General features: G+C 45.5%; 1 protein-coding gene across 5 annotated transcripts in view; it reads right to left on the bottom strand.

Annotated features, from left to right (window-relative positions):
- Positions 1–22520, bottom strand: part of FERMT2 (FERM domain containing kindlin 2) — a 93415-nt gene that overhangs the window by 48908 nt on the left and 21987 nt on the right. For all 5 annotated transcript variants that reach the window (XM_090034388.1, XM_090034389.1, XM_090034390.1 and 2 more), the window contains exon 2: positions 17138–17371. In XM_090034388.1, the coding sequence (XP_089890514.1) occupies positions 17138–17371 (234 nt within the window). The remainder of the gene's footprint in view (positions 1–17137; positions 17372–22520) is intronic.

Here is a 22520-nt window from a genome sequence, read left to right as displayed (position 1 = left end):
TCTGAGGATGAAGGACAAATTGGATCTGATCCCAGCACTCTGAAAATATGGCAGTAAAAAAAGGAAAGGGAAAGGCTGACGAGGTTAAGGAAGGGGGCAGTAAGGGAAAGACTGAACAAGTGCTAATTTTCTCTTTGCCAGCTTCCAATGGCTTTGTCTGCATGGGGAAGCTGGCATGAAGACAAGACAGCGCAACTCTATAGGGGACTAGCTATTCTGATGCAACTCATATGTGGACCCTAAGCAGTGCCTTCGAGAAAAGTAGCGTGAAGCAGTTTTCAAGTGGAGCTGGCCACCTTCACCTAAAGAAAGTGCTAAGGCATGCAGAGTTAGCGTAGAGCAGCTAGCACCCTATAGATTCACACTGCGGCTTGTCTGTATGGTGAAGTGAGCAAACAGTAAGAACTCACACCATCACTGTGCCACGCTCAGGTCAATTCAAAATCCTACTGTCGTTTTCTCTCTACTCCATCACTTGGATCACTGGAAATTGTGGAAATGACTTGGCAGACGCCTCAAATATCTGCATGCAGGAGGAGGGGAAGTTGTAGGGATGGGGGACAAGAGGAAGGGGTTGGTATACCAAGAAAGTAGCCCCTCCACTCATTAGCTCTTTTATTTAATTAAAGGATAGCGGAATCTTTTTGCTCAGGTTGTCAAACATGTATAACAGGCAGTACACATTTAGAAGGAGATCAAATATGGAAATTTTCACTTGAATGGCAGAATGTGATAGGACTATGAACTACAATGACTCAGTCATGACAGCTGTTGTACAACTCCAGTTCTCCTAAAACAGACTGGTTTAAAGAGAACTCTCTCTCCTCTCCTACATCCTGAAGTCCCTAGGCCACTGATTCCCTAAACTGGGGTAGGAGGCCAAAATCTATGCTAGATTATCTGCAAGATCAGATAGGAATTTGAGCATGCTTGACAGTTATCTAATTGTTTTGTTCCAGTATTAATGCTGGCATGCAAGCATGTCTGTATTAGATGCCAGCTACAAGAGAGCGAACTACTAAGAGTAGAAAGAAGTCACGCAGAGTTAGCAGAGAGGAGGACACAAGTGCTGCAGTGGAGCACATGTTAAGGCATATACAACAAAAAGACTGTCAGAAGCAAAATGGTCTGCAACTGCTGCATACTTGATGTTTTTCCACAAGTGGGAATGAATCCCCAAGTTGTCTTTTTCCCAAATGAGCCAGAGGCCTTCTGGAAGCACCCCAAACTCCTTTTACTAAAAATCCTGGACTGTAGCTGGATTCAAATCAGGACACAGTGAATACATCCAGTTATATTTTCCATGTCAAACTACAAAGAGCAATCAGAGAGAGAATAAGTAAGAAATACAACAAGGTCAAGTTCATTGCCATTGAATGATGCCTTCAAAATTATGATCCAAAAAACCTATTTAAATGACCACTGTCATTAAGCAGTGGTTGAAAAAAAATTAAAGACACTTTTTGTTTTCATATAACGTAATATTAGTTGAGAAGAACAATAAGGGGAGAATTTTATTTCTGTTACCCAGTGGACATTGGACACTTAGCTTAATTATCTTTTAAAATTTGTTCCTCATATTTGGTTCTTATGCAGGAACAGGAGAGAAAAAAACTTGTTCTGAAGTACAATTGTAGAAAAAACCAAACCAAAACAATGGAAAAAACCCAACATCCACCTTCCCCCACACACCACCCTGCTGGGGTGCATTTAGTAATTGCAATTAAATACAAAACAAAACTGAAGAGTTGACTGCGTCTCCCCATCTTAAGGGTTTCTTCCAATCCCATCTCCCAAGCATACGACAGATGGAAACTAAGATCCTGCTCTATAATGCAGTGGTTACCCCCACGCTCCTCTGCGGGGGAGAGATGTGGGTGACATACTGAAGCCATCTTAAGCACCAGAGTGGTTCCATCAGTGTTGCTTCAGGAAGTTCCTACGCATTAGATGGGAAGAGCACCGCACCCAAGCTAAGATCATGCAAAGATCATGAAACATCAACTCCACTGGGCTGGCCACTGTGTGTAGATGGCTGACACTCGCCTCCTGAAGCAAGTCCTCTTCTCTCAACTCAGTCATGTTAAGAGGACCCGTGAAGGACAGAGAAAGTGCTACAAAGGACAACCTGAAAGCATGCCTTAAGACAGGTGGCATCTACCTTACAAACTGGGAAGTGCTGGCTGGTAACAGGTCTCAATGGCACGGCACCACACATTAACCTACAGCCCACTTCAAAGAGAACTGTCTTGCTCAGGCAGCTGAGAAATGGCAGAAGAGGAAGGAAAGTGCACACCATCCTGGCCAACAGTTGTGCTCCCCTCAAGGCGCTGCTTATTACATCTGTGGGAAAACTTGCAGAGCATGGATTGGACTGCTCAGCTAACTCAGTAATCCCCAGGCCCAGCAGACATCATCCTCACATCGAGGGACAGCCGAAGATTGCTAAATCTTCCATCATCATAGTATCAAGTCAGCAAACCTTATTTATTCATTTTTCACTAGCTTTGGGTCCATGCTGTAAACTGGTACATTTGTTAGTTCCCAAGTGCTTTGTCCCTTCAAGATATTTTCCCAGCTGTATATCCAGCTTACAAAGATCTTTATTAGCTACATGATAGTACCAAGACATTGCAAAAGATTTATCAGGATTTCATTTAGGTCCTGACATTAAGATAAATGTTGCTTCTGTTTATGGCTAGGAGGTGGGGGGGAGGGGAGGGAGAAGAGATTCATAATTGGAATTCTTTCTATGAAGATGACACCTAAATTAACATTTATAGTCCTGAGAGATAAGAGACAGTGCTGATGTGAGAAATTAATCACTAATGCAACAGGTGTACGTCCTACTACTAAGCAGGACCAGGACTGTGGTCTTTACTGCAGCTTTTCAGACTCTACCAATTTGCCATGGAAAATTAAGTTTATTTCTGCACAAAGTCTAGAAGGGAAACCAGACTAATCTGTCTCCCAGAAGAAAAGTGATTTTAGAGGTGGAGCCACTCTCTGATGAACAGTCCTCCGTGAGTCTTTAAAGAGACAAAGACTGAATCAAGATCAGATGACCCTTCCACATACTGCTGTTGATAAACCATGACAAGACTTATTTATATTTGCAAGGGAGGCAGGACATGGGCTGAACAATCCTTTGCTTCTTCCCGCTGCCCCTGGCTGCTGCCTCTGGCACTTGCTTTTACAGTAATTCTCAGACATTCATGAACAGTGCTCCTAAGGCTAATACCTGCTGCATACTGATTTATTCCCTTATGTATGGTCACCAAGCTTGGGCAAAAGTTCTGGGAACAGTGTGGGTTCACTACTAGGAGCACCAAACAGCTTACATTTTACAAAAGCAGCAGCTTTTTATAGAATTTTTTTGGCGGGGAGGAGGTGGAAATATTAAATTTCAGAAGTCAGAGGACATTCTGTACTGAATGAGAAACCATTTTATTACAGTAGGTCAAATTTGGTGTCTAGACTGCTTGATTGTGACTGTGTCCCTTTGGGAAGCTGTGTTCCACAGTCCCACCTGCATCATGCTGCTTCAAAATGCCAATGCCACATAATGTCAGGCTGCATTTAGTGGCTTTATGCAAGAGCATTTTTTTAGGAATGAAACATATTTACTCCTCTCCACGCTCCCTTTGCCCCTGAGTCATCTTCTACAGTACCTTGCTGTTTTAAAATAAAGGCAGAAGGGGAAAGAGACGTTATGCTTACAGTTTCTAAACTAGAGTCTTAGCCAGGCTGCTACAGCACCTTGGGGTGCCTTGAGATTCCTTTCAAGGGTATTGCAGGGTGCCATGCAATAGCACTGCTAGGTTCGTACTTTTCCTAGACTGTAGAGTCGGAAGGGATCCTGAAGGATCGTGTCCAATCCCCTGCCCCAGGCGGGAAAGAGCGCTGAGGTCAGATGACCCCAGCCAAGTGTCTATCTAGCCTCCTCTTCAAGACCTCTAAGTTAGACACCTCCCTTGGCAGCCCATTCCAGATTCTGGCCACCATTACTGTGAAAAATTTCTTCCTAATGTCTAACCTGAATCTACTCTCCACTAGTTTGTACCCATTAGTCCTAGTTACTCCTAGGGGTGCCCTGGTAAATAGCGCATCTCCAATTCTCTGTTGTCCTCCCTTGATAAACTTATAGGCGGCTACAAGGTCACCCCTCAGCTGTCTGTTGTGAAGGCTGAAAAGATCGAAATCCCTCAACCTTCCCTCATAGGGTGCCGCATGATGGCTTCCAATCATACGAGTGGCCCTCAGAACCCTTTCCAGGTTCTCTGCATCCCTCTTGAAGTGCGGTGCCCAAAACTGGACAGATACTCCAACTGCGGCCTGACCAATGCCGCACAGAGGGGGAGCATCACCTCCCTTGATCTGCTGGTCATGCATCTGCTAATGCACAACAAGGTGTGACTGGCTTTGTTGATGGCTTCATTACACTGCCGGCTCACGTTCATCTGGGAGTCAACTATGATTCTAAGACCCCTCTCAGCTGCTGAGCTGAAGAGGTGATCCCCCAATCTATAGGTGGTTGGGGATTCCTCCGCCCTAGGTGGAGCACCTTGCATTTGTCTTTGTTAAAGTTGCATCCTGTTGCGTTCTGCCCATTGATCCAACCTATCCAGATCGGCCCATATCCACTTCTTGCCCTCCCATACGTTAACTTTGCCCCATAACTTGGTGTCATCTACAAACTTTCATAGATTTCATAGACATCAGGGCTGAAAGGGACCTCGGAAGATCAAGTCCAGCCCCCTGCCCAAAGGGCAGGAAGTCAGCTGGGGTCATAGGATCCCAGCAAGATAAGCATCCAATTTGCTCTTGAATGTGTTCAATGTAGGTGCTTGAACCACCTCCGATGGCAGGCTGTTCCAGACCTTGGGGGCTCAGACAGTAAAGAAATTCTTCTTTATGTACAGCCTGAAACGGTCTCGCAGGAGATTATGACTGTTCGACCTTGTCATCCCTTGGGGCGCTCTGGTGAACAAACGTTCCCCCAGATCCTGGTGGTCACCCCTGAGAAACTTATAGGTGGCCATCAGATCACTTGGACAGGGTGCTCTCCACACCCTTGTGCAAATCGCTGATGAAGATATTAAATAGCACCAGTCCAAGGACCGAACCCTGCAGGACACCACTGCCTGCTTTTTATCTGTACAAACACGATTGACATGACAATAGGAGATTTCAAATAGAAATCCAGAGTGTTAAAATTATTCTTCCTTTTTGTGGTCTTTGAATTCTTTGCAACAGAAGACTTGCTTTTTAAAATTTTCCTGTACTAAAAAAATAAAAAATAAAACTAGGAGCTGAAATTCTCTTATTGGTGCCTTGAGTTCAAAAAGCTTGAGAACCACTGTTCTCGACAAAGCGTCATGTGGGCCCGAGGGGCTCCTTGCATCCGTCCATTCCATCCCTAAAGATCTGAGTGTGCCACCCTCCCCTCTCCCTCTTTCAGAGACTCCCTGCAACTCTTCCTCCTGCCTTGGGGTCTATATATCACCACCGCAGGCCAGGGTCCCACACTCTCTTCCCTCCCTGTCTTCCGCCCCATCCACATAGACCAGGTTCTTTCACTTCTCTCCCTGCCAGTGACTCTCCCTCCTATATTGGGGTTCTGGGTACAAAGCCCAGTGCTAGCACGGTGACCTCCATAATTTGCTTTGGAGTCACCAAAGCATTTAAGGTGGCAATATTCTGAAGTTCATTAAGAGGATGGCTAGAGATGAGGCACTAATATTGTCTGCTGCTGGACATTATTCATAGGTGCTAACCACACTTCTGGCCTCTTGTCTGTAGATCAAAGAGTTATGTCAAGCAGAGAGTAAGGGGTCTAAGTATCCCCATCTTTTCCTCCTCTGTTTTTTGGCTTTACATTTATACTGCAGGATTACTACAGAATCTATGTGTAGAAGGCCCTAGAGTAATGATTCTTTTTCCTGCATAGTTTCCCTCTCTTGATATCCTTCCACTTCTGTCTGGTTTGGTTTCCTACTCTGGGAGAAGGGAAGGGAATTTTTGTGTCATGTCTTGCACTTCCTTTCCACTAGTAAGGCAGGAAACATGAAGCATTCCCTGGAGAGTACTACAGAACATCCACAGCTAAGAGGCAAAGTATAACACTTTTTCAGCAGTCTGAATTTCAGCTGTCCCAGGTAACATGCCAATAAAAGTAGGCTCAAAAGGAAAAAAAATTAAACTATAGCTATATACAGCCGTTCCATTTCTCACAGGAGTGTCCCCAAGCTTTCAAGCTTTTTGGCTTGGAGCAAAAATGATCACTCTGGGAGAAAAATAATCTGGCAACAACCAGAAAGAAATCGCTCCTAGGAGAGTTTGTCCTGGGAGACTGAATGCCTGTATGTTTTGCCCTGCCTGCTTCTCAGAAATTTCCACCAATAGAAATGATCTGTTCGCCACTAATGTTTTATTCCTCTGGTTGGCAGATTGTTTTAGGGCCTGCATAAAGAATATTTGCAAGGTGCATCTCCTCACTTATCCTGGGCCATCCTTCCTCCTTTTTTTGGCTCCCTCAGATATGTATTCTGCATACAGTATTTCCTCTTCCACAAAAGATGATGACATTTGACTCCATTTCATAGATTCATACCTTGTTAGGGGCTGGAAGGGACCTTGCAAATCATCGGGTCCAGCCCCCCCGCTCTAGGCAGGAAAGCAGCTGGGGTTAGGTGACCCCAGAGAGGTGACTGTCCAGTCTCCTCTTGAAAACCTCCAGGGTAGGTGACTGCACCACCTCCAGAGGGAGTTTATTCCACAAATTTCACTCTACAGCTCCAGGAAAAGCATCATGACGGGCAAAAACAGAAGCACTGAAGAAATGCTTCGCATTTGCAGTCTGCTGTTTGCTTTCCCTCTCACATATGCCCACACAGCAGCAGAGGAGTTTCCTGCCTTGTGACTTTGTGACTCCTGCCAAAACACTACAAAATGCTAGCTACAAGCAGCAGAAGTATGAGTGGGAGCAGCCTGCAAGACAGCTGTACAAGGGCATGGGAAGATGCAAGGCTTCCAAGGGTCCACTATACAACAAAGAAAGATTTTTCTGTTGACGCTTACGTGAAGTACTCAGGCAGCATTAAAAACTGCTGCACTATATAGGAGTTACTACTTGCTCAAAACTAGGGGCATTTATACATGTGCTCCGGAAGTGGAGAGGGGATACTTTAGAGCAGCTCTAATTAAAGCACCCGGAGCACCTCATGTATCAGTCTCCCTGCTCTTGAAAATGCTCGCAGGGGCGCTTTAACTAAAGCTTGTCAAGAAAGCTCTAGTTAAAAATGGCAGCGGGGGTGCTTTAAGTGCAGGGATGCTGATACACGAGATGCTGGGGTTCGCTGGAGCATATAAGCACACTCCAACGCATTGTAATTACAGCATGTCAAGACAGCCTCACTGCTTGTGTATAGGTGCCCTAAGAAGCGAGTGATGCTCAATAATAGACAGAAGCTGTCACAATCCTGACATTCCCTTCTACCACCAAATCTTATGCCCAAAAAAGAGGCTAACCAAACCTATAGTGATCTCTGAAAATACAAAAGAATATTTTGGGGGCTGTTTGCCATATAAAAAATCCTTGGTGGGCCTGAGAAAGGAAAAAGCACACACAAGCACCAGTGGTGTATGGTGTAGAAGGGGGGCAGGGACATTACTGCTCTCAGGAACATGCTCTACTGATTTGTATCTGAAATATGGAAGGCAGACAGAACACTAAAGACATAACCAGGTAATATGACATGAACTCAAAAAATTAAGAGTGAAGCTTTACTTTTTCTACTCTAATGCCTAGCTATGAAGAGGGAGGGAGGCGGGGAGACAAACATGACTTTACACTTGAACATTTTTTTCAGCTACCCTACTGCTCTCCAGACAATGTCCCAAAATGAACCCTGAGCAAGACCATCACCATCACCTCTGTAAAGACAGAGCATAAAACCTTTCTCCAAAATTGCTTAGATGGCATTTCCAGAGTTCCAGTTGTACGAGATGAACTAGCATAGGCAAACTCTCTTTCTTCCCCTCCTTCAGCCATGAACAGCCTTGGCACTAGTGGTCACAAGTAGGAGTGAAGTAGGGAGAAAGATACTTAGATCTCCCATTCCAATTCTCACATGCAGTGCCACTCTGGAATTACCATTATGCTGTCCTTTGGGAATATGGCAGATTATAACCCAACTGGATTTTCAGGTTCCTCCCTGGTGTAGTACAGGCTACTACCCTTCAATTACAAAGGACCTTCATGATAATTTGATGGCAGAAAGCCTGATCTCATGCAGCAGGAGTCCCCACTTACTGTACTGGTCTTTAGTTCTGCTTTATGGTAGCATACCATGATGTCTGTGTCAGCTGTTAGGAAAAAAAATTAGCACTAATGTTCAGCAATCTGACATTTTCCAGCCTTACATGGCCTCCAGGACTGCAGTAAGGTAGGTTCTCCTATGCAGCAACCTGCCCACTCTGATTCAAGGGGTAGAAGCCATACCACAGGTGTGCTGCACCGTTTGAGGGACTTGAGAGAGGTAGTGATTTTGAACATTTAAATACAGATTTTTCCTCCAACACTTTGGTTTTAACAAAACTGGACTGTAATCACTTGACTAAATGCAGTGTCTCTTCTTAAACCACACCAATAGTATTAACTTCTTTTTTTAGGGATACAACGAGGAAATAGTCTCAAGACCATCAGCAAAATAAATACTATGAAACAGTCATCTCCCCATCTGTACTAAAATACTTTGGGGATGGTCAGCAGTATAATATTAAGACAGGTACCATAAACATCTGAAAGGGCAAAGGCATTAAAAGTTAAAGTTCCTGTTCCACTATTTTGATTTCTCCTGATTTGAGAAAGGTACTATTCTGAGGAAGAAAGTAAGCTGAAGGAACACAGACAGGATAACCCTTTGGAAACTAAGGAAGCATATGGAAAAAGCCAAGCTGGCTTCTCACTTGGCTTCCCCTTTCATGAAGGCAAATCTGAAGGGAAACTGTCAGCTGTCCAAATCTATTGCACTCCTGCTTTGGCCTGAAAGGAAGACCCTAGGCTTATTATGAAAAATGAACTGTTGACCCATTTCACGTAACTGGACCATGATGCAGGTTTCCCATAACTGAACCATGGTACCTGGAGACTGGCACCAGAAGATAAAACTTGCTACTCATACCAGGTAGGAAAAACTATTTTTAAACACACAGTCTCATACTTCTGCAACCCAATTTCATAGATTTCATAGATTTCATTGACATTAGGGCTGGAAGGGACCTCGGGAGATCGAGTCCAGCCCCCTGCCCAAAGGGCAGGAAGTCAGCTGGGGTCATAGGATCCCAGCAAAATAAGCATCCAATTTACTCTTGAAGGTGTTCAATGTAGGTGCTTGAACCACCTCCGCTGGCAGACTGTTCCAGACCTTGGGGGCTCGGACAGTAAAGAAATTCTTCCTTATGTCCAGCCTGAAACGGTCTTGCAGGAGTTTGTGACCATTCGACCTCGTCATCCCTTGGGGCGCTCTGGTGAACAAATGTTCCCCCAGACCCTGATGGTCACCCCTGATAAACTTATAGGTGGCCATCAGATCACCCCTGAGCCTACGCTTTTCCAGGCTAAAGAGTCCCATGGCTCTCAGCCTGTCATCGTAAGATCTGTTTTCCTGACCTCTGATCCTGCACGTGGCTCTCCTCTGGACTCTCTCAAGCTTCTCCACATCCTTTTTGAATTGTGGAGCCCAAAACTGGATGCAGTACTCCAGCTGCGGCCTCACCAAGGCCGAGTACAAGGGGAGAATGACGTCCCGGGATTTGCTCGAGAAGCATCTATGGATGCAAGCCAGCGTTTTGGTCGCTTTACTAGCCGCAGCATCGCATTGCAGACTCATGTTCATCTTGTGGTCAATGATGACCCCCAAGTCTCTTTCTTCTGTAGTGCTATCCAACGTAGCACTGCCGAGCCTATAAGGAAGCTGCAGGTTTTTCCTCCCAAGGTGGAGAACCTTGCATTTTTCGGTGTTAAACACCATCAGGTTCTCGTCTGCCCGTTTGCTGAGCTTGTCCAGGTCAGCCTGGATCACCCGCCTGTCCTCTGGCGTGGATGCTTTGCCCCAAAGTTTGGTGTCATTGGCGAACTTGGCCAGTCCGCTTCTGACTCCAATGTCCACATCATTAATGAACATGTTGAACAGGATGGGTCCCAGGACAGAGCCTTGAGGGACCCCACTGGTCACAGGGCACCACGATGAGTGACTGCCATCAGTCACAACCCTCTGGGTCCAACTACGGAGCCAGTTTCCCAGCCAGCGGATCGTGGTGGAGCCAAGGCCACAACCGGCCAGTTTGGCCAAGAGGTGATCATGGGATACCAGATCAAAAGCTTTTTTGAAGTCAAGATATATGACATCAATCTCTTCTCCCTTGTCCAGGTGATAGGTCACCTGGTTGTAGAAGGAAATGAGATTGGTCAAACAAGACCTACCTGCAACAAACCCGTGCTGGCTGTCCCTCAGGATGTTAGCCTGGGCCAGTCCATCAAGGATAGCCTCCTTAATAAACTTTTCTAGGATCTTCCCCAGGATAGAAGTCAGGCTAATGGGCCTGTAGTTAGCCGGATCCACTCTCCTCCCTTTCTTGAAGATTGGCACCACATTGGCCTTCTTCCAGTCTTCGGGCACTACACCAGAGCGCCAGGAGTTTTCAAAGACCCGTGCCAGGGGCTGGGCTATGACGCTCGCCAGCTCCTTGAGTACCCTGGGGTGCAAGTTGTCAGGGCCGGCTGACTTGAAGGTATCCAGCTTCTCAAGGTGTTCCTTCACGAGGTCAGCATTGATGGAGGGTAGGGGATCCCCATCACCCGGATCTCTCTGTCCCATAGCAGGCATGGGCGTCCCATGGGACTGATGAAAGACTGACGCAAAGTACCCATTTAATAGGTTGGCTTTTTCCTGGGCGTCAGATGTCAGTTGCCCCATCTGGTTTAGCAGGGGTCCAACATTGCCCTTGCCTTTCCTCCGGCTCCCCACATATCTGAAAAAGGACTTTTTGTTGTCCTTGATGCTTGAAGCTAGTTGGAGCTCAGTTGCAGCCTTGGCTTTCCTGGTTTGGTCCCTGCAGGACCGGACCAGCGCAGAATAATCCTCCTTGGAGGTGAATCCCGTCCTCCATCCTTTGTAGGCTTTCCTTTTTAGCCGCAGGAGGTCCGCTAGGTCCCTGGAGAGCCAGGAGGGCTGCTGTGCCTTCTTGCTGCCTTTCCTCTGTGTTGGAATAGATTTAGCTTGTGCACTGAGGATCGCTTCCTTGAGAAGCAACCACTCTTCTTGAACTCACATCTCCCTGGCGTCATGGTCCCTGAGGGCCTGACCGACTAGCCTCTTGAGCTTGTCAAAGTCAGCTTTTCTGAAGTCAAGGACTTCGGTGTTGCTGACTGACTTGCCAGCTTTATGGCAGATGGCGAAGGTAATCAGTTCGTGGTCGCTGTCACCCAGCTTCCCATCGATCGCTAGGTTGCCGATTAGGTCGTCCCCCGTAGCCAGTACCAGGTCGAGCAGCGCTTTGCCTCTTGTTGGTCCATAGACTTCTTGAGTCAGGTAGAGGTCATCCACGCACGAGAGAAAGCTTTGCGACCGCTCGGATTTTGCTGAGTGATCTTCCCACGAGATGTCCGGGTAATTGAAGTCCCCCATGACAACCAAGGTCCTGGAGCGAGCGGCCTCAGTCAGTTCCCGGGCGAACTCCTGGTCAAGCTCAGGACTTTGAGTGGGAGGTCTGTAGTAGACTCCCACCGTTGTGTCCCCTGTGCCATATTCCCCACGAATTTTTACCCAGAGGGTCTCTAGCTGTCCATGCTGGTCGCCAACATCAGCTTGCAGGGACATGTAGCTTTCCTTCACATAGAGAGCTACACCCCCGCCCCTTTTGTCAACACGATCCCTCCTGTACAGGGTATAGCTCTCTATACCTGTGGTCCAGTCATGGGTGGAGTCCCACCAGGTCTCCGTTATCCCAATGACGTCATAATTCTTTGCACTGAGCAGGAGGACGAGCTCCTCCTGCTTGTTGCCCAGGCTCCTGGCATTAGTGTACAGGCAGGCAAGTGTCCCCTTGGGGGCTCTTGCCTTGCCCACAGATTGTGCCAGGGCTGGGGCAGGGGTGGGCTCCCTTAAGTGCCTTGGTCTGCTGGCTTTGCAAGGGTTGCTCAGCGGGCCAGCAGGGGCAGTAGTCCCCCCATCCCCCAGCGGGCTTAGTTTAAAGCCCGGTGGAGCAGGTCAGCCAGCCTGGCTGAGAAGAGCCTCCTCCCCAGGGGAGAGAGGCGGAGGCCATCTCTTCCCAGCAGCTCGCTGCCTCTCTCGCCAAACAGTGGGCTGTGGTCATGGAAGTCAAAGCCTTCCCGATGACACCAGCTCCGCAGTCTTTGGTTCACTGCGTGGATCCTCCTCTCCCTCCTCAGCCCATAGCCCGAGACTGGGAAGATCGACGAAAACACCACCTGAGCTCCCAGACCCCTAAGCCCCGCTCCCAACTCCCTGTAGCGCCTCATGACCTGGCTGGGGGTGCTCCGAGCTGTGTCATTGGTGCCCACATGAATAAGGAGCGTGGGGTAGTGGTCTGTGGGCCAGAGGAGCTGCGGCATCCTCTCCGCAATGTCTCGGATGCGGGCCCCAGGGAAGCAGCAGACTTCCCGGGCTAAGGGGTCGGGGCGGCAGATTGCCCCCTCAGTGCCCCACAGGATGGAGTCTCCCACAACAAACACCTTTCGTTTCGTCTTGGGGAGAGCGGGGGCAGTAGCTGTGGTTGAGCCTGCGTTGCCTGCGGGAGCTGGCAACTGCGCGGGCTCTGCCGGGGCTGCAAGAGGTGCAAACCTGTTGCTAAGCTCCGGCAGGGCAGGGGCCTTGGTGCGGCGGGCCTTGGGGCCCTTGACCACCTTGGTCCATGCCCCTGACTGGGCAGAGCGGGAGGTCCCAGAGTCCTCCTTAGTCCTGGAGGGAGACGGTGCTCTCCCCTGCGGCTCCCGGGGGAGAAGGGCCTGGCAGTAGGAGTCGATCTCCTGCTCGCAGTCCCTTACGGCACGCAGTCTCTGGACTGTGGCCTGGAGCTCCTCCAGCTGGCGCGCCAGAGACCCCAGTAGGGAGCAGACCCCGCAAGGGGAGGTGGCCATGCTCCCTGGCCCCAGAGCCTGAAAAAGGGACAGGCAGCCCCCGCAGCCAAGAGCCAGGGGCTCCGTCTGCGCGGAGCCTGGAACCATGGGCTCCGTCTGGGTGGCCGTCTCTGAGGTGCCCAATGGGGGGGCCGCAGAGCTGAGATGACCTAGCCACCAAAAGAGTCATCTCCCCTGGAGGAGGAGAGGGGGAACAAACCCAAACTTGGGAACACCATGGACAACAGTGTCCAAGTTACTGTTTGCAAGAGACCCTTGTTAGCCCATGATTACACACACATTTTGGGGAAGTAAAGAACAAAAACCTTGCGGCTACAACTAACTAGTCTGTCATCTGTCTGACCACCCTGTGTCCAAAAGCCACAGAGCACTCAGTTGTCTAGCAGGGCTCCTGTTTTCCCACCCACAGATCTTTAGGCTGACTCACTCATAAAAGAGGTCTTGGGGAGAGGGGGAGGGAGCCCACAATACAGAGGGAAAGGGAAGGTGGAGGAGGGAAATGACACAAATGTGAAATCCACTGACAAATGGACAGAGCCACATATCTCCAAAATCTTCCAGCAGCAAACAGTCCCTGTGCAGATTCAGCAAGGCACCACTCCTTTTGCCCAACAGTCATGTGGTCTCTTGGCATGGAAAGGAATTTTGCAAGATAACAAGCCTCAAATAAGTATTTTCAATTCTCCAATCCTCAGGCATGCAGCACACTGATCTAGTGTCCAAGGACATGCCCTTCCCTCCTCTGAATCCTGGCCCACCATGGAGGTCACAAACAGGAAAGAAAAAGGGCAGAGCCAGTGCTCAAGACTTTTCCTAAAAGGTTTCACATATATCTCAAGTAAGTCTCAGACACAGAAGAAGTCTAAGTGGCAGCTTTTTTGGGCAAACTCTGGGAAGAGAGGATAAACAAAATGCTGGTATGTTTTAGCAGCCAGGAAGGATTCCAAGATCCACTCAGGAAGTTCATGGACTACAGAAAAAACAAGATAACTTGCCCTTTATATCATCTGTCCTTCATATGCCTTTAATCAGCTCTTATATCCTTTTTCCTGTAGAAGTGTTTGGGTACCATTACTTCCACATGAACAGCTTCTGGTGCAGCCCCAAGAAAATTCAGAGAGGTCTGTTCAGATACTTCCCTCCTTCCACATCTCATCCTGCAAGCACTGCTATTCCCCTTCCATCTTGCTACTACTCGATTTGGTAGCTATGCTCTGTGGAGCCAGTAATATGTGGCCCCCAGTAAACCCAGAGGGACAAAGACTAGACAGTGGGAATCCAATTATAAATAAATCAAATAGTTTTTGATCTAAGAAATCTGGCCTAGTAAGAAAATAAAATTAACTAAAGATAGGTGGACAGGGTTAATTACAACACTCCCCTCTACACCAGCAGAGCTAATCTGATACTTGACTCAAACTCTTCGTGCGCTCTAGGGGAAGAGTGGAAGGGATGGGAACATGCTCCCAAGAACTGCATAGGTTCTAGCTGCAACAAAAATACCTGTCACCCATACAAAGTCACAGCTGAGGTTCAGTTAGCTGCATGGAATCATTTACCTTATCCTACCTACCAGCATCTTTGAGCATTTGCTCTTTAAACTGATCAAAAACATCTCAGACATAATATAAACTACTATGCTTAAACCCATGTAAGGCGCTGAATGTTCTGTGGCATCAGTAACAGATCTTAAGTGATTAACCTTACCAGAATTTCCTGATGTGACTCACTTCTGCAGATTCACTAGCAACAAAGCAGAAGCTCATGACATCTTTGGCAGCAAAAGGTTTAATACTTGATAGATAAAGTATTAAAAAAAAAAATGGTGGATGGAAGGGGATTCAAATAAAGCTTTTAAAGCCTAATTGAAAGAGGGAAAACTTAAGATTCTTTACTGCTATTTTAGTGAAAGAATTAAATCAACCACATGCATTTGTAGCTAAATACATATTAAGGCCATGTCATAATAGTTCACTTATAGCTAAGCACTTCCTGCCTAATGACATAAATGGGTCAGCCAAGAGTAATCCATATCTTCTTTTTGAAAGCAGAAATAGATTTACTATGACAAAGCTCAAATTGCAGACTCCAGTTAGGAAGACACGCTGATGCTCATTTCCTTTTGGAACAGAGACTGCCCTTGAGTGAAGGAACACAGTGTGATAAGCCAGGCTGAATACTGTTATTAGGCAGTGCTAAATAGAAAGAGATGACCACAGAACTGGAACATAAAATTTAAGATAGACATCTACAAATAGCCACCTTTTGTGCTCAATACTCAGATTACAAGCCACAACTTGGGTTTCTGAGGATAGAAGGGCTGGATCCTGGAGACTAACAGCATCCAAACAGCTAAGGCAGGGAGAGAGGTCCCTACAGGAAACTTAAGATACAACATAGGAGCAGGGGTGCAACAACAGAGATTTTTTGGGCCGATACTGATAGCTGATTTTTAAGGAGGCATATCGGCCAATACCCATCCGATATGCAGCCTGGCATCTTGAAGAGCAGTGTCCAGCTGGTAAGTCTGTTGTGATGGAACGGGAAGGGAAGGGGCATGGGAGCAGCCAGCCCTCCCCCCCCCAAAATCACAATAGCCTCCCCAACCCCCTTCCCAGCACCGCCGCCACCCACCCTGAGCACAGCCCGGCCCAGCCCCTGCCAGGAAGAGCCCAACACCAGCCTCAGTCAGCAATGGCAGCTGCCCTGCCCTGCTCCATGCAGATCCGGGAGCCACACCCCTCCCCCCATACCCTCCCAGGGTGCACAGTGGCGGGAGCCTCCCTCCACCCCCATCCCCCGCAGACGAGCCGCAGCTCTGCCCCATGCCCTGCCTCACTCCAGCAGACTGAGCCCCAGCTCCACTCCCTCCCTCACCGCGGGGGCCTTGATCTGTCTCTCCCCTCTGCCCCTTCCCTTCTACCACAACAGACTTACCAGCTGGACACTGTTCTTTAAGCTGCCGGGCTGCGTATTGGAAATAGGATTGGTATGGCTGATATGCTTCCTTAAAAATCGGCTATCAGTATTGGCCCAAAAAATCTCTAGCGGTGCACCCCTACTCCTATGTTGCATCTTAAGTCTCCTGTATGGATCTCTACCTGGCTTAGCTGTTTGGATACTGTTAGTCTCCAGGATCTGGCCCTTATATCCTCAGAAACCCAAGGTGTGCATGGGGCATTTATTGTCCACACTACTGGCTACATCAGGCAAAAAAAGTTGATTTCCAATATAGTCAATTTTCTTTATATCGGTGCCAATCCAATATTGGACCAATGCATCAGTGCACCTCTACATAGGAGTGCTACCCTAGTGGGGAGCCTAATGAACTCAGTGAAGAACACTTCCTTCCATTGCCCCTTCGTTCTCATCAAGGAGGGGAAGTGAGAATGAACCAGCACTTCCAATGCACAGAATTTTACAGTGAAGTATGATGGCTTGATCACCAACATGATCAGCCACTGGAGGGTGACCTATGAGCCTGGCACATATTCTTTTTCAGTTTTTTAAATATGTAGTGTACTGTTTTGCATGAAAATTAAGAGGCGACACCAACAATTTTAACTTAAAGCAAAACTGGTATAGCTTTGCCTCGTAAGTCATCTTATTTTTATATCTGTTTCCATACTAAATGCTGTTTTGCAACAACAACATTATTTTACCAATTACTTTTGTAGGGTTTGGCTATCTTAAGCACAGTTTAAGATAGCCAAACCCTATCCTAGAGTAACTAGACACACACACAGACAATTTAGTTATCTGGATTTTAAGTGCTGAAGATGGAGCAGCATCAAGAATTAGTTAGAAAGGTATAGAACTCAAGACAGAAGAAAGGTTAAAGCTTCATGTTTGATTTTCTACATAATTGACAGTAGAAAAAATGTCACTTCAAACTAACATACAGCAAGAACTACTGTAAAGCCATTTAGATCTTGGAGCAAAGACCTTTGAGCTTGCTAAGAATCTGATACTTACTGAAAGTCTTACAGATATCAGATACTGCTTTGAAGACTCTATCAGAGAAATTCACTTTCACTTTCACATACTTCATGTTTGGAAGTTGAAGACGAAGTAATTTATGTTGAGGAGTGAACTGGAGCTTAGCATCAGCTTGTATACCATATTTGTCCAAGGTCCAGTGAGTTTTGAGGAGCCAGGTTTTCTTTTTTTCCCACCACAGTGCGTGATCTGACCAGTCTTTCTTGACATCTAGGAGAAAAGAGATTTTAAAAATTAAGCTACAACAGGAAAATATTAAAGCACAAGATTTTATTTCTATTTAAAGAAGGTCTCATTTAAAAAGTGAAAATCCACCTGAAAGCTAGCCAGAGAGTTTGAAATACAAAATTTCAGATACATAATTGCTTGTATTCCACTTGTGCCCACAGGCAACAACTACTGTCAGTGCCCTCACCCGCTGAGTGCTGTAGAAATACAGCAGAGACATGCCCTGTCTGAAGGAGTTTACAGGTTGGGTGTTTAAGAAGCTGGTATGCTGTGGGCACTTTTCACAGGGACCTCTGCCGTCTGTTTCCTTGTATTCTCCCCATTTAGCAGTGTTTTTTCTCATGCACCTTTCACCTCTTCTACTTTGGCTTAAAGCTTGCTGGAGCAGAGCCCATTTTTTTGTTCTGTGTTTGTTTGGTGCCTAGCACTATGGGGTCCTGACCTAGGTATGAGCTCCCCATGCACTGCATGACTTAGATTAGCCAACACAGAGTCAACGGGCAGGGGCAGGCTGCAATGAAGTAAAGTGACTTGCCCAAGTATCTTGCAGCCAACTGGAGGCAGAGGTAGGGAGAAGACCAGGTGGGTGTCAAGTCCTAGCCCAATATATTAAAGCTAGAAAAAGTATCTACTGTTCATCCCCTCAAATCCTTTTCATATTTTGAATTTTCATACAAAAATAATTTCTTCCTGGTTATGACAAAAGAAGGTCCTCACTGCCAAAAGGTGGAACAGAACTCCTACGACACATGGAAAGCAGTGAAACCAAATCAGCACTGCAAGATGAAGACTCCCCCCCATTTTTTCCTGGTGTTAATTAACAAGGTAAAATATTTTTTACTAGAAGAGAGGTTGCAAAGTTCCTTTCTACAGTTATCTAATGACAAAGTCAACAGTCACAAATAACTTCTACTAACATTAAGCTCTTCCAAGACTTTTGAAATAAAACCAGCCCTATTTGAAAAAGGTTTTGCAAATGCTGAAAGCTGAGGTACATAATAATCAACAGTAACCTTGAAAATTCTGGCTAGCAACTGCGTAAATTGACCTGCTGTGCACACGCAGAATTTTTTCACTTCAGCTCAGAGGTCCAGGATCCCACGTGCTGCATGGCATGGAGTCTCTTTCAGTGCTTTCATTACAAGCATTGCTTCTTAGTCATAGTTTAAAACCTAAGTCTAACAACCAAGCAAGTGATCCCCTGAGCTACGTATTTAACATCTGTATTTAGCAGTTTAGGTGAAGGCCGTACATACAGAATAATGATGGGGTGCCTGTTAAAGAATCCTACTATCTAGCTAAATGTTACCAGACATGATGAGACAAGGAGAGCACAGTACTGTATAGTGGTAGGACTTTGCTTGTCTACAGTGCATCTATCGCATTGATTTCTCCTTCCTCACTCATCCTTCATTGTCATTATCACATTTTTTGGAGGTCCTGATGTTGTGGGGCAGACAGTCCTGCCAAATTCACAATAGCTCTTAAAGGGATTAGTGAGGCTGCTCCAAGTTAAAATTGAGGGTCAAACCAGTTTCAAACAGGAACCAAAAGGGGGATATGCAGGCACTTTTGCTCTCTCATGTCTAACTGGTACTGCAAAACATGCTCCACTGCACTTGAGAATTCAGTTTTGAAAAATACTAGGGTCTGTGCAAGCATAGAGCTGTGACAAATGGCAGTCTCTATATTTTTTTATTGCAATAAAAGCAAATGCTCACATGTCCATACATGAGATTCTCAATATATTTACTTATCCTATAGGAAAGAAAGTGTAGGGTCTTTCACAGACTAAGTATCATTAGGAAGAACGTACATCAGCAGCGTATTTCAAGCTCAGGTGGCTTGTGTTAGGATTTTAATAATAAAAAGGAAACTCTAACCCAGTGCCTCTTGCCAAAGCACATAAAACAAATGAAAGGCTCTTTTGGTCAACTTGCTGGTGTCATATGAACACCACTTGGGTCCCCATCTCCAGATTCTCTTGTGATCGGATCCTGATAACACAGAGAACTAGTTTGCCCCATGTTATGGATGGCTGCTAACATTTACTGAAAGGTCTCTTGTTTCATGCCTAAAATCTGGACTACAAATAATCACACTAGCCAGCTAAAAAACAAGCAAAGCAAGATAATTTAAGGCAGTAAACTGCAAGTCAGATGGCCAATAGTGTACCAAGTACTATATTCTAGAAGTTTTTATCAGAAGGAACATTTTCACAAGTATTATCTTTGAACTTCTGGAACTAACTGGTTCTATAGTAAGGAAAGAAGATGGAAGAAATTAATTTACAATCAACTTTCTGTCTCCTTTTCACCTCTATGCTGCACTTGATCTTGAGATAAACAAATGTTATAGCACGTATAGAATCTTAAAAAAAATATAAACTCCCCCTCTTCTAGTATACTAATACAGACATAAAGCAAGAATGTCAGCCTGACTTTTCAAGAGCTTTGTTCAATTAAAACTAAACAAAACCAAATATAGAAAAGCATGTAAACTTGCACAAGTGTTGACTACTCTCAAAAAAATCTGACAAATCATTACAATGAACTTTGGTAATGAAGTCCAGCTTCTGCTACCCTTGAAGTTTAAAGTTGGCACTGAAAGCAAGAGGCACTTTAACTCACAAACATGGAATTTTGTGCAAAATGGATGGATTTGGCTTTACATGGTATATTAGTAGTTTTTAGCCACAGTAGAAGACAATATCATGCAAATTCCTAAGCTGAGACTAATTAACACTTAGAAGAGTGTAGCAAATGGTTATGCTAAGACAGGTATATCAAACAGTTCTGCAGAGTCTTGTGACTTTCTTACACAGGGGTCAATAGCAAATAGACATCTGAAACTAAGCCTTACTGTCAGTTCTTAAACACATGCTATGCTCTGAATTTGTCACTTGCCAATTTGTCCTTACTACAGTGTAATGGCAAAAGGAAAAGTGTTTTGAAGTTCCATGCTTCATTTAGGAAATGTATTCCCTACTACAAATACAGAGTTTGAGCATTTAACAAGGGTGTTACACTGCTTCCCTCCCTTCAAGCAGTAAATTTTCCAACAGCCCTACAATCTGCGGTACATTTATACCTATTTCAGAGAGTTCAGATCTCAAAGCTAAAAATCATCATATATACCTTATACAATGAATCAAAGTAAGGATGGTAATAGGACCAGAAGCCTTACTTTAACTACCAAATAATACTCACGCACTGATATTTTTAGCTATTGTTTCGCTGCCCTATAATCATACTATGCGAAAGAAAAACTACAAATTATTTAATTCAATTAGACTATTTGCAGGCCAAAGAAAACAAGCCCTGCCAAACAAACAGACCTCTCAAGCATTGGTCCAAGATAGAGAAAAGGTACACGTTGCATCCATTTGTAAAATTTACTTGCAGATCTGAGTGACGTGATACAGTGGGCCTGTGCACACAGGCCTTTTCAGAAATCCACAACTGTCTGCTAATTCTCAGGACAGAGATAGTCCATTTTAGAAAGGCTTCCTTCCTTCCACGCTTTTCTTGGGAAGAGGGTATCCACAGAAGGATCTCAAGAGAAGAATGGCTGGCATTTCTATAGGAGACCTGTTTCTTTTGTTTGCTTTATTAAGAGAGTAATGTGAGACTGTCAGTGGCAGTTAGCTCTGATAAAAATAAACACTCTTGTGGCCAAGGGATTTCAAAAGGTTCAGGAGACAGGCCCAACTGTTCACAGGCTCCTGGGTGACTTTTAGTTACACAAAGCCTATTGCTGTCAGCTGAAGTGGGCCTGCGGCTTGGGCAACTCGCGTTCCATCGCAATACAAAGAAACTGGCTCAAAGTTGGTGGGAAAAGGAAGAACAATACTTCCTTTCCTGCGTTAAAAATAATCTCAGGTCCTAACTTGCATCCAGCGCTACGTAATTTGAAAAAGGGGACACTGGTTTACCGAAATTTGAACAGTCTAAAACCTCAAACATTTCTCCTCAAATAATGCATCACGAAGTTGAAATGTATATTCCAGCCATATGACCAAGTCGGTCCAGTGCTTCACACCCCTCTGGCAACCAGAAAGAAGTAAGGACCCCCAGATTGGGTGTGAGGAAGTATTCCCTTTTCTCCCATCAGGTCATCTTAACACAACTGCAAAAACAACATTAAAAATATAAAAGAGCACACTACTGAAGTCAGCAGCTGCATCAGCTGGCTGTAATACAGATTGGGCTACAAAATGCTGTCACCTGCTTCAGACAGCACTCAATGGGATTTTTCGAAGACTAACACATCAGAAGTTGTTCTGCAGCAAAAGCTACATACAATCCAGCCGGCTAACACAGCTTTAGACTCTATAGCCTAGTGGTTCTCGACCTTTCCAAACTCAAGGCACCCCTTGTTAAACTCAAGGCACCTCCCCAAAAAATGCCAACCCATAGCTTTTACTTATTGCTTGACTACAGAAAAATCAGTCTGAATTCTTTGCAACAGGAGAACTGCTGTAAGACCACAACAGATCAGAATGTTTTTGACTCCATGGATTCCTATTTGAAATCTTTGGGTTTATTTTGTGAATTATAAATAGGCATTTGCATACCAAGCCCTGCAGCACCCCTCAAAGAGTCTCTCGACACTCTCGTTGAGGATCACTGTTGTAGTCCTTTTAATATGGCTTTTTTAATCATATTAAATTAACAGAACTGGGGAAAAAAACAATCCCACACCCAGACAGAAAGAATATGCATATTTTGCCCAGCCTACCAAGACCAGGTGCAAGAGCAGAGGAGGAGTCCTTACTAAAAAGGACTTTGAAACCACTTTATAGATAGAAAAAAAACAAAAGAAAACAAAGACAGGGTCAACTTTCTATAGTTCACCTTGAAGCCTGGATCTGTTCAAACAGCCTTTCAAGCCTAAGAAGCATTTTAAATTCCCATGGAAAGAACTCTCCAAGGGCAGAACCTTATGATGAGAGAAGAGACAGAGGCGAAGGTCTGCTGTGTGAATATTTTAACAATAAAATTGCCTTTGTTATTAACTCATGCAGATGCACCGCAGTTATAAGCATGCCAGTCCATCAATCCTTGCAATTAGAAATGATAATTTTATTTTAAAACCACCACTGACTTCAAATCTAGAGTTTATGCAGCAG

Source organism: Crocodylus siamensis, chromosome 2 (genome assembly GCF_052110815.1).
Source record: "Crocodylus siamensis isolate JL-2025a chromosome 2, ASM5211081v1, whole genome shotgun sequence".
Taxonomy (NCBI): Eukaryota; Metazoa; Chordata; order Crocodylia; family Crocodylidae; genus Crocodylus; species Crocodylus siamensis.
This window is presented reverse-complemented; position numbering and strand designations above follow the sequence as displayed.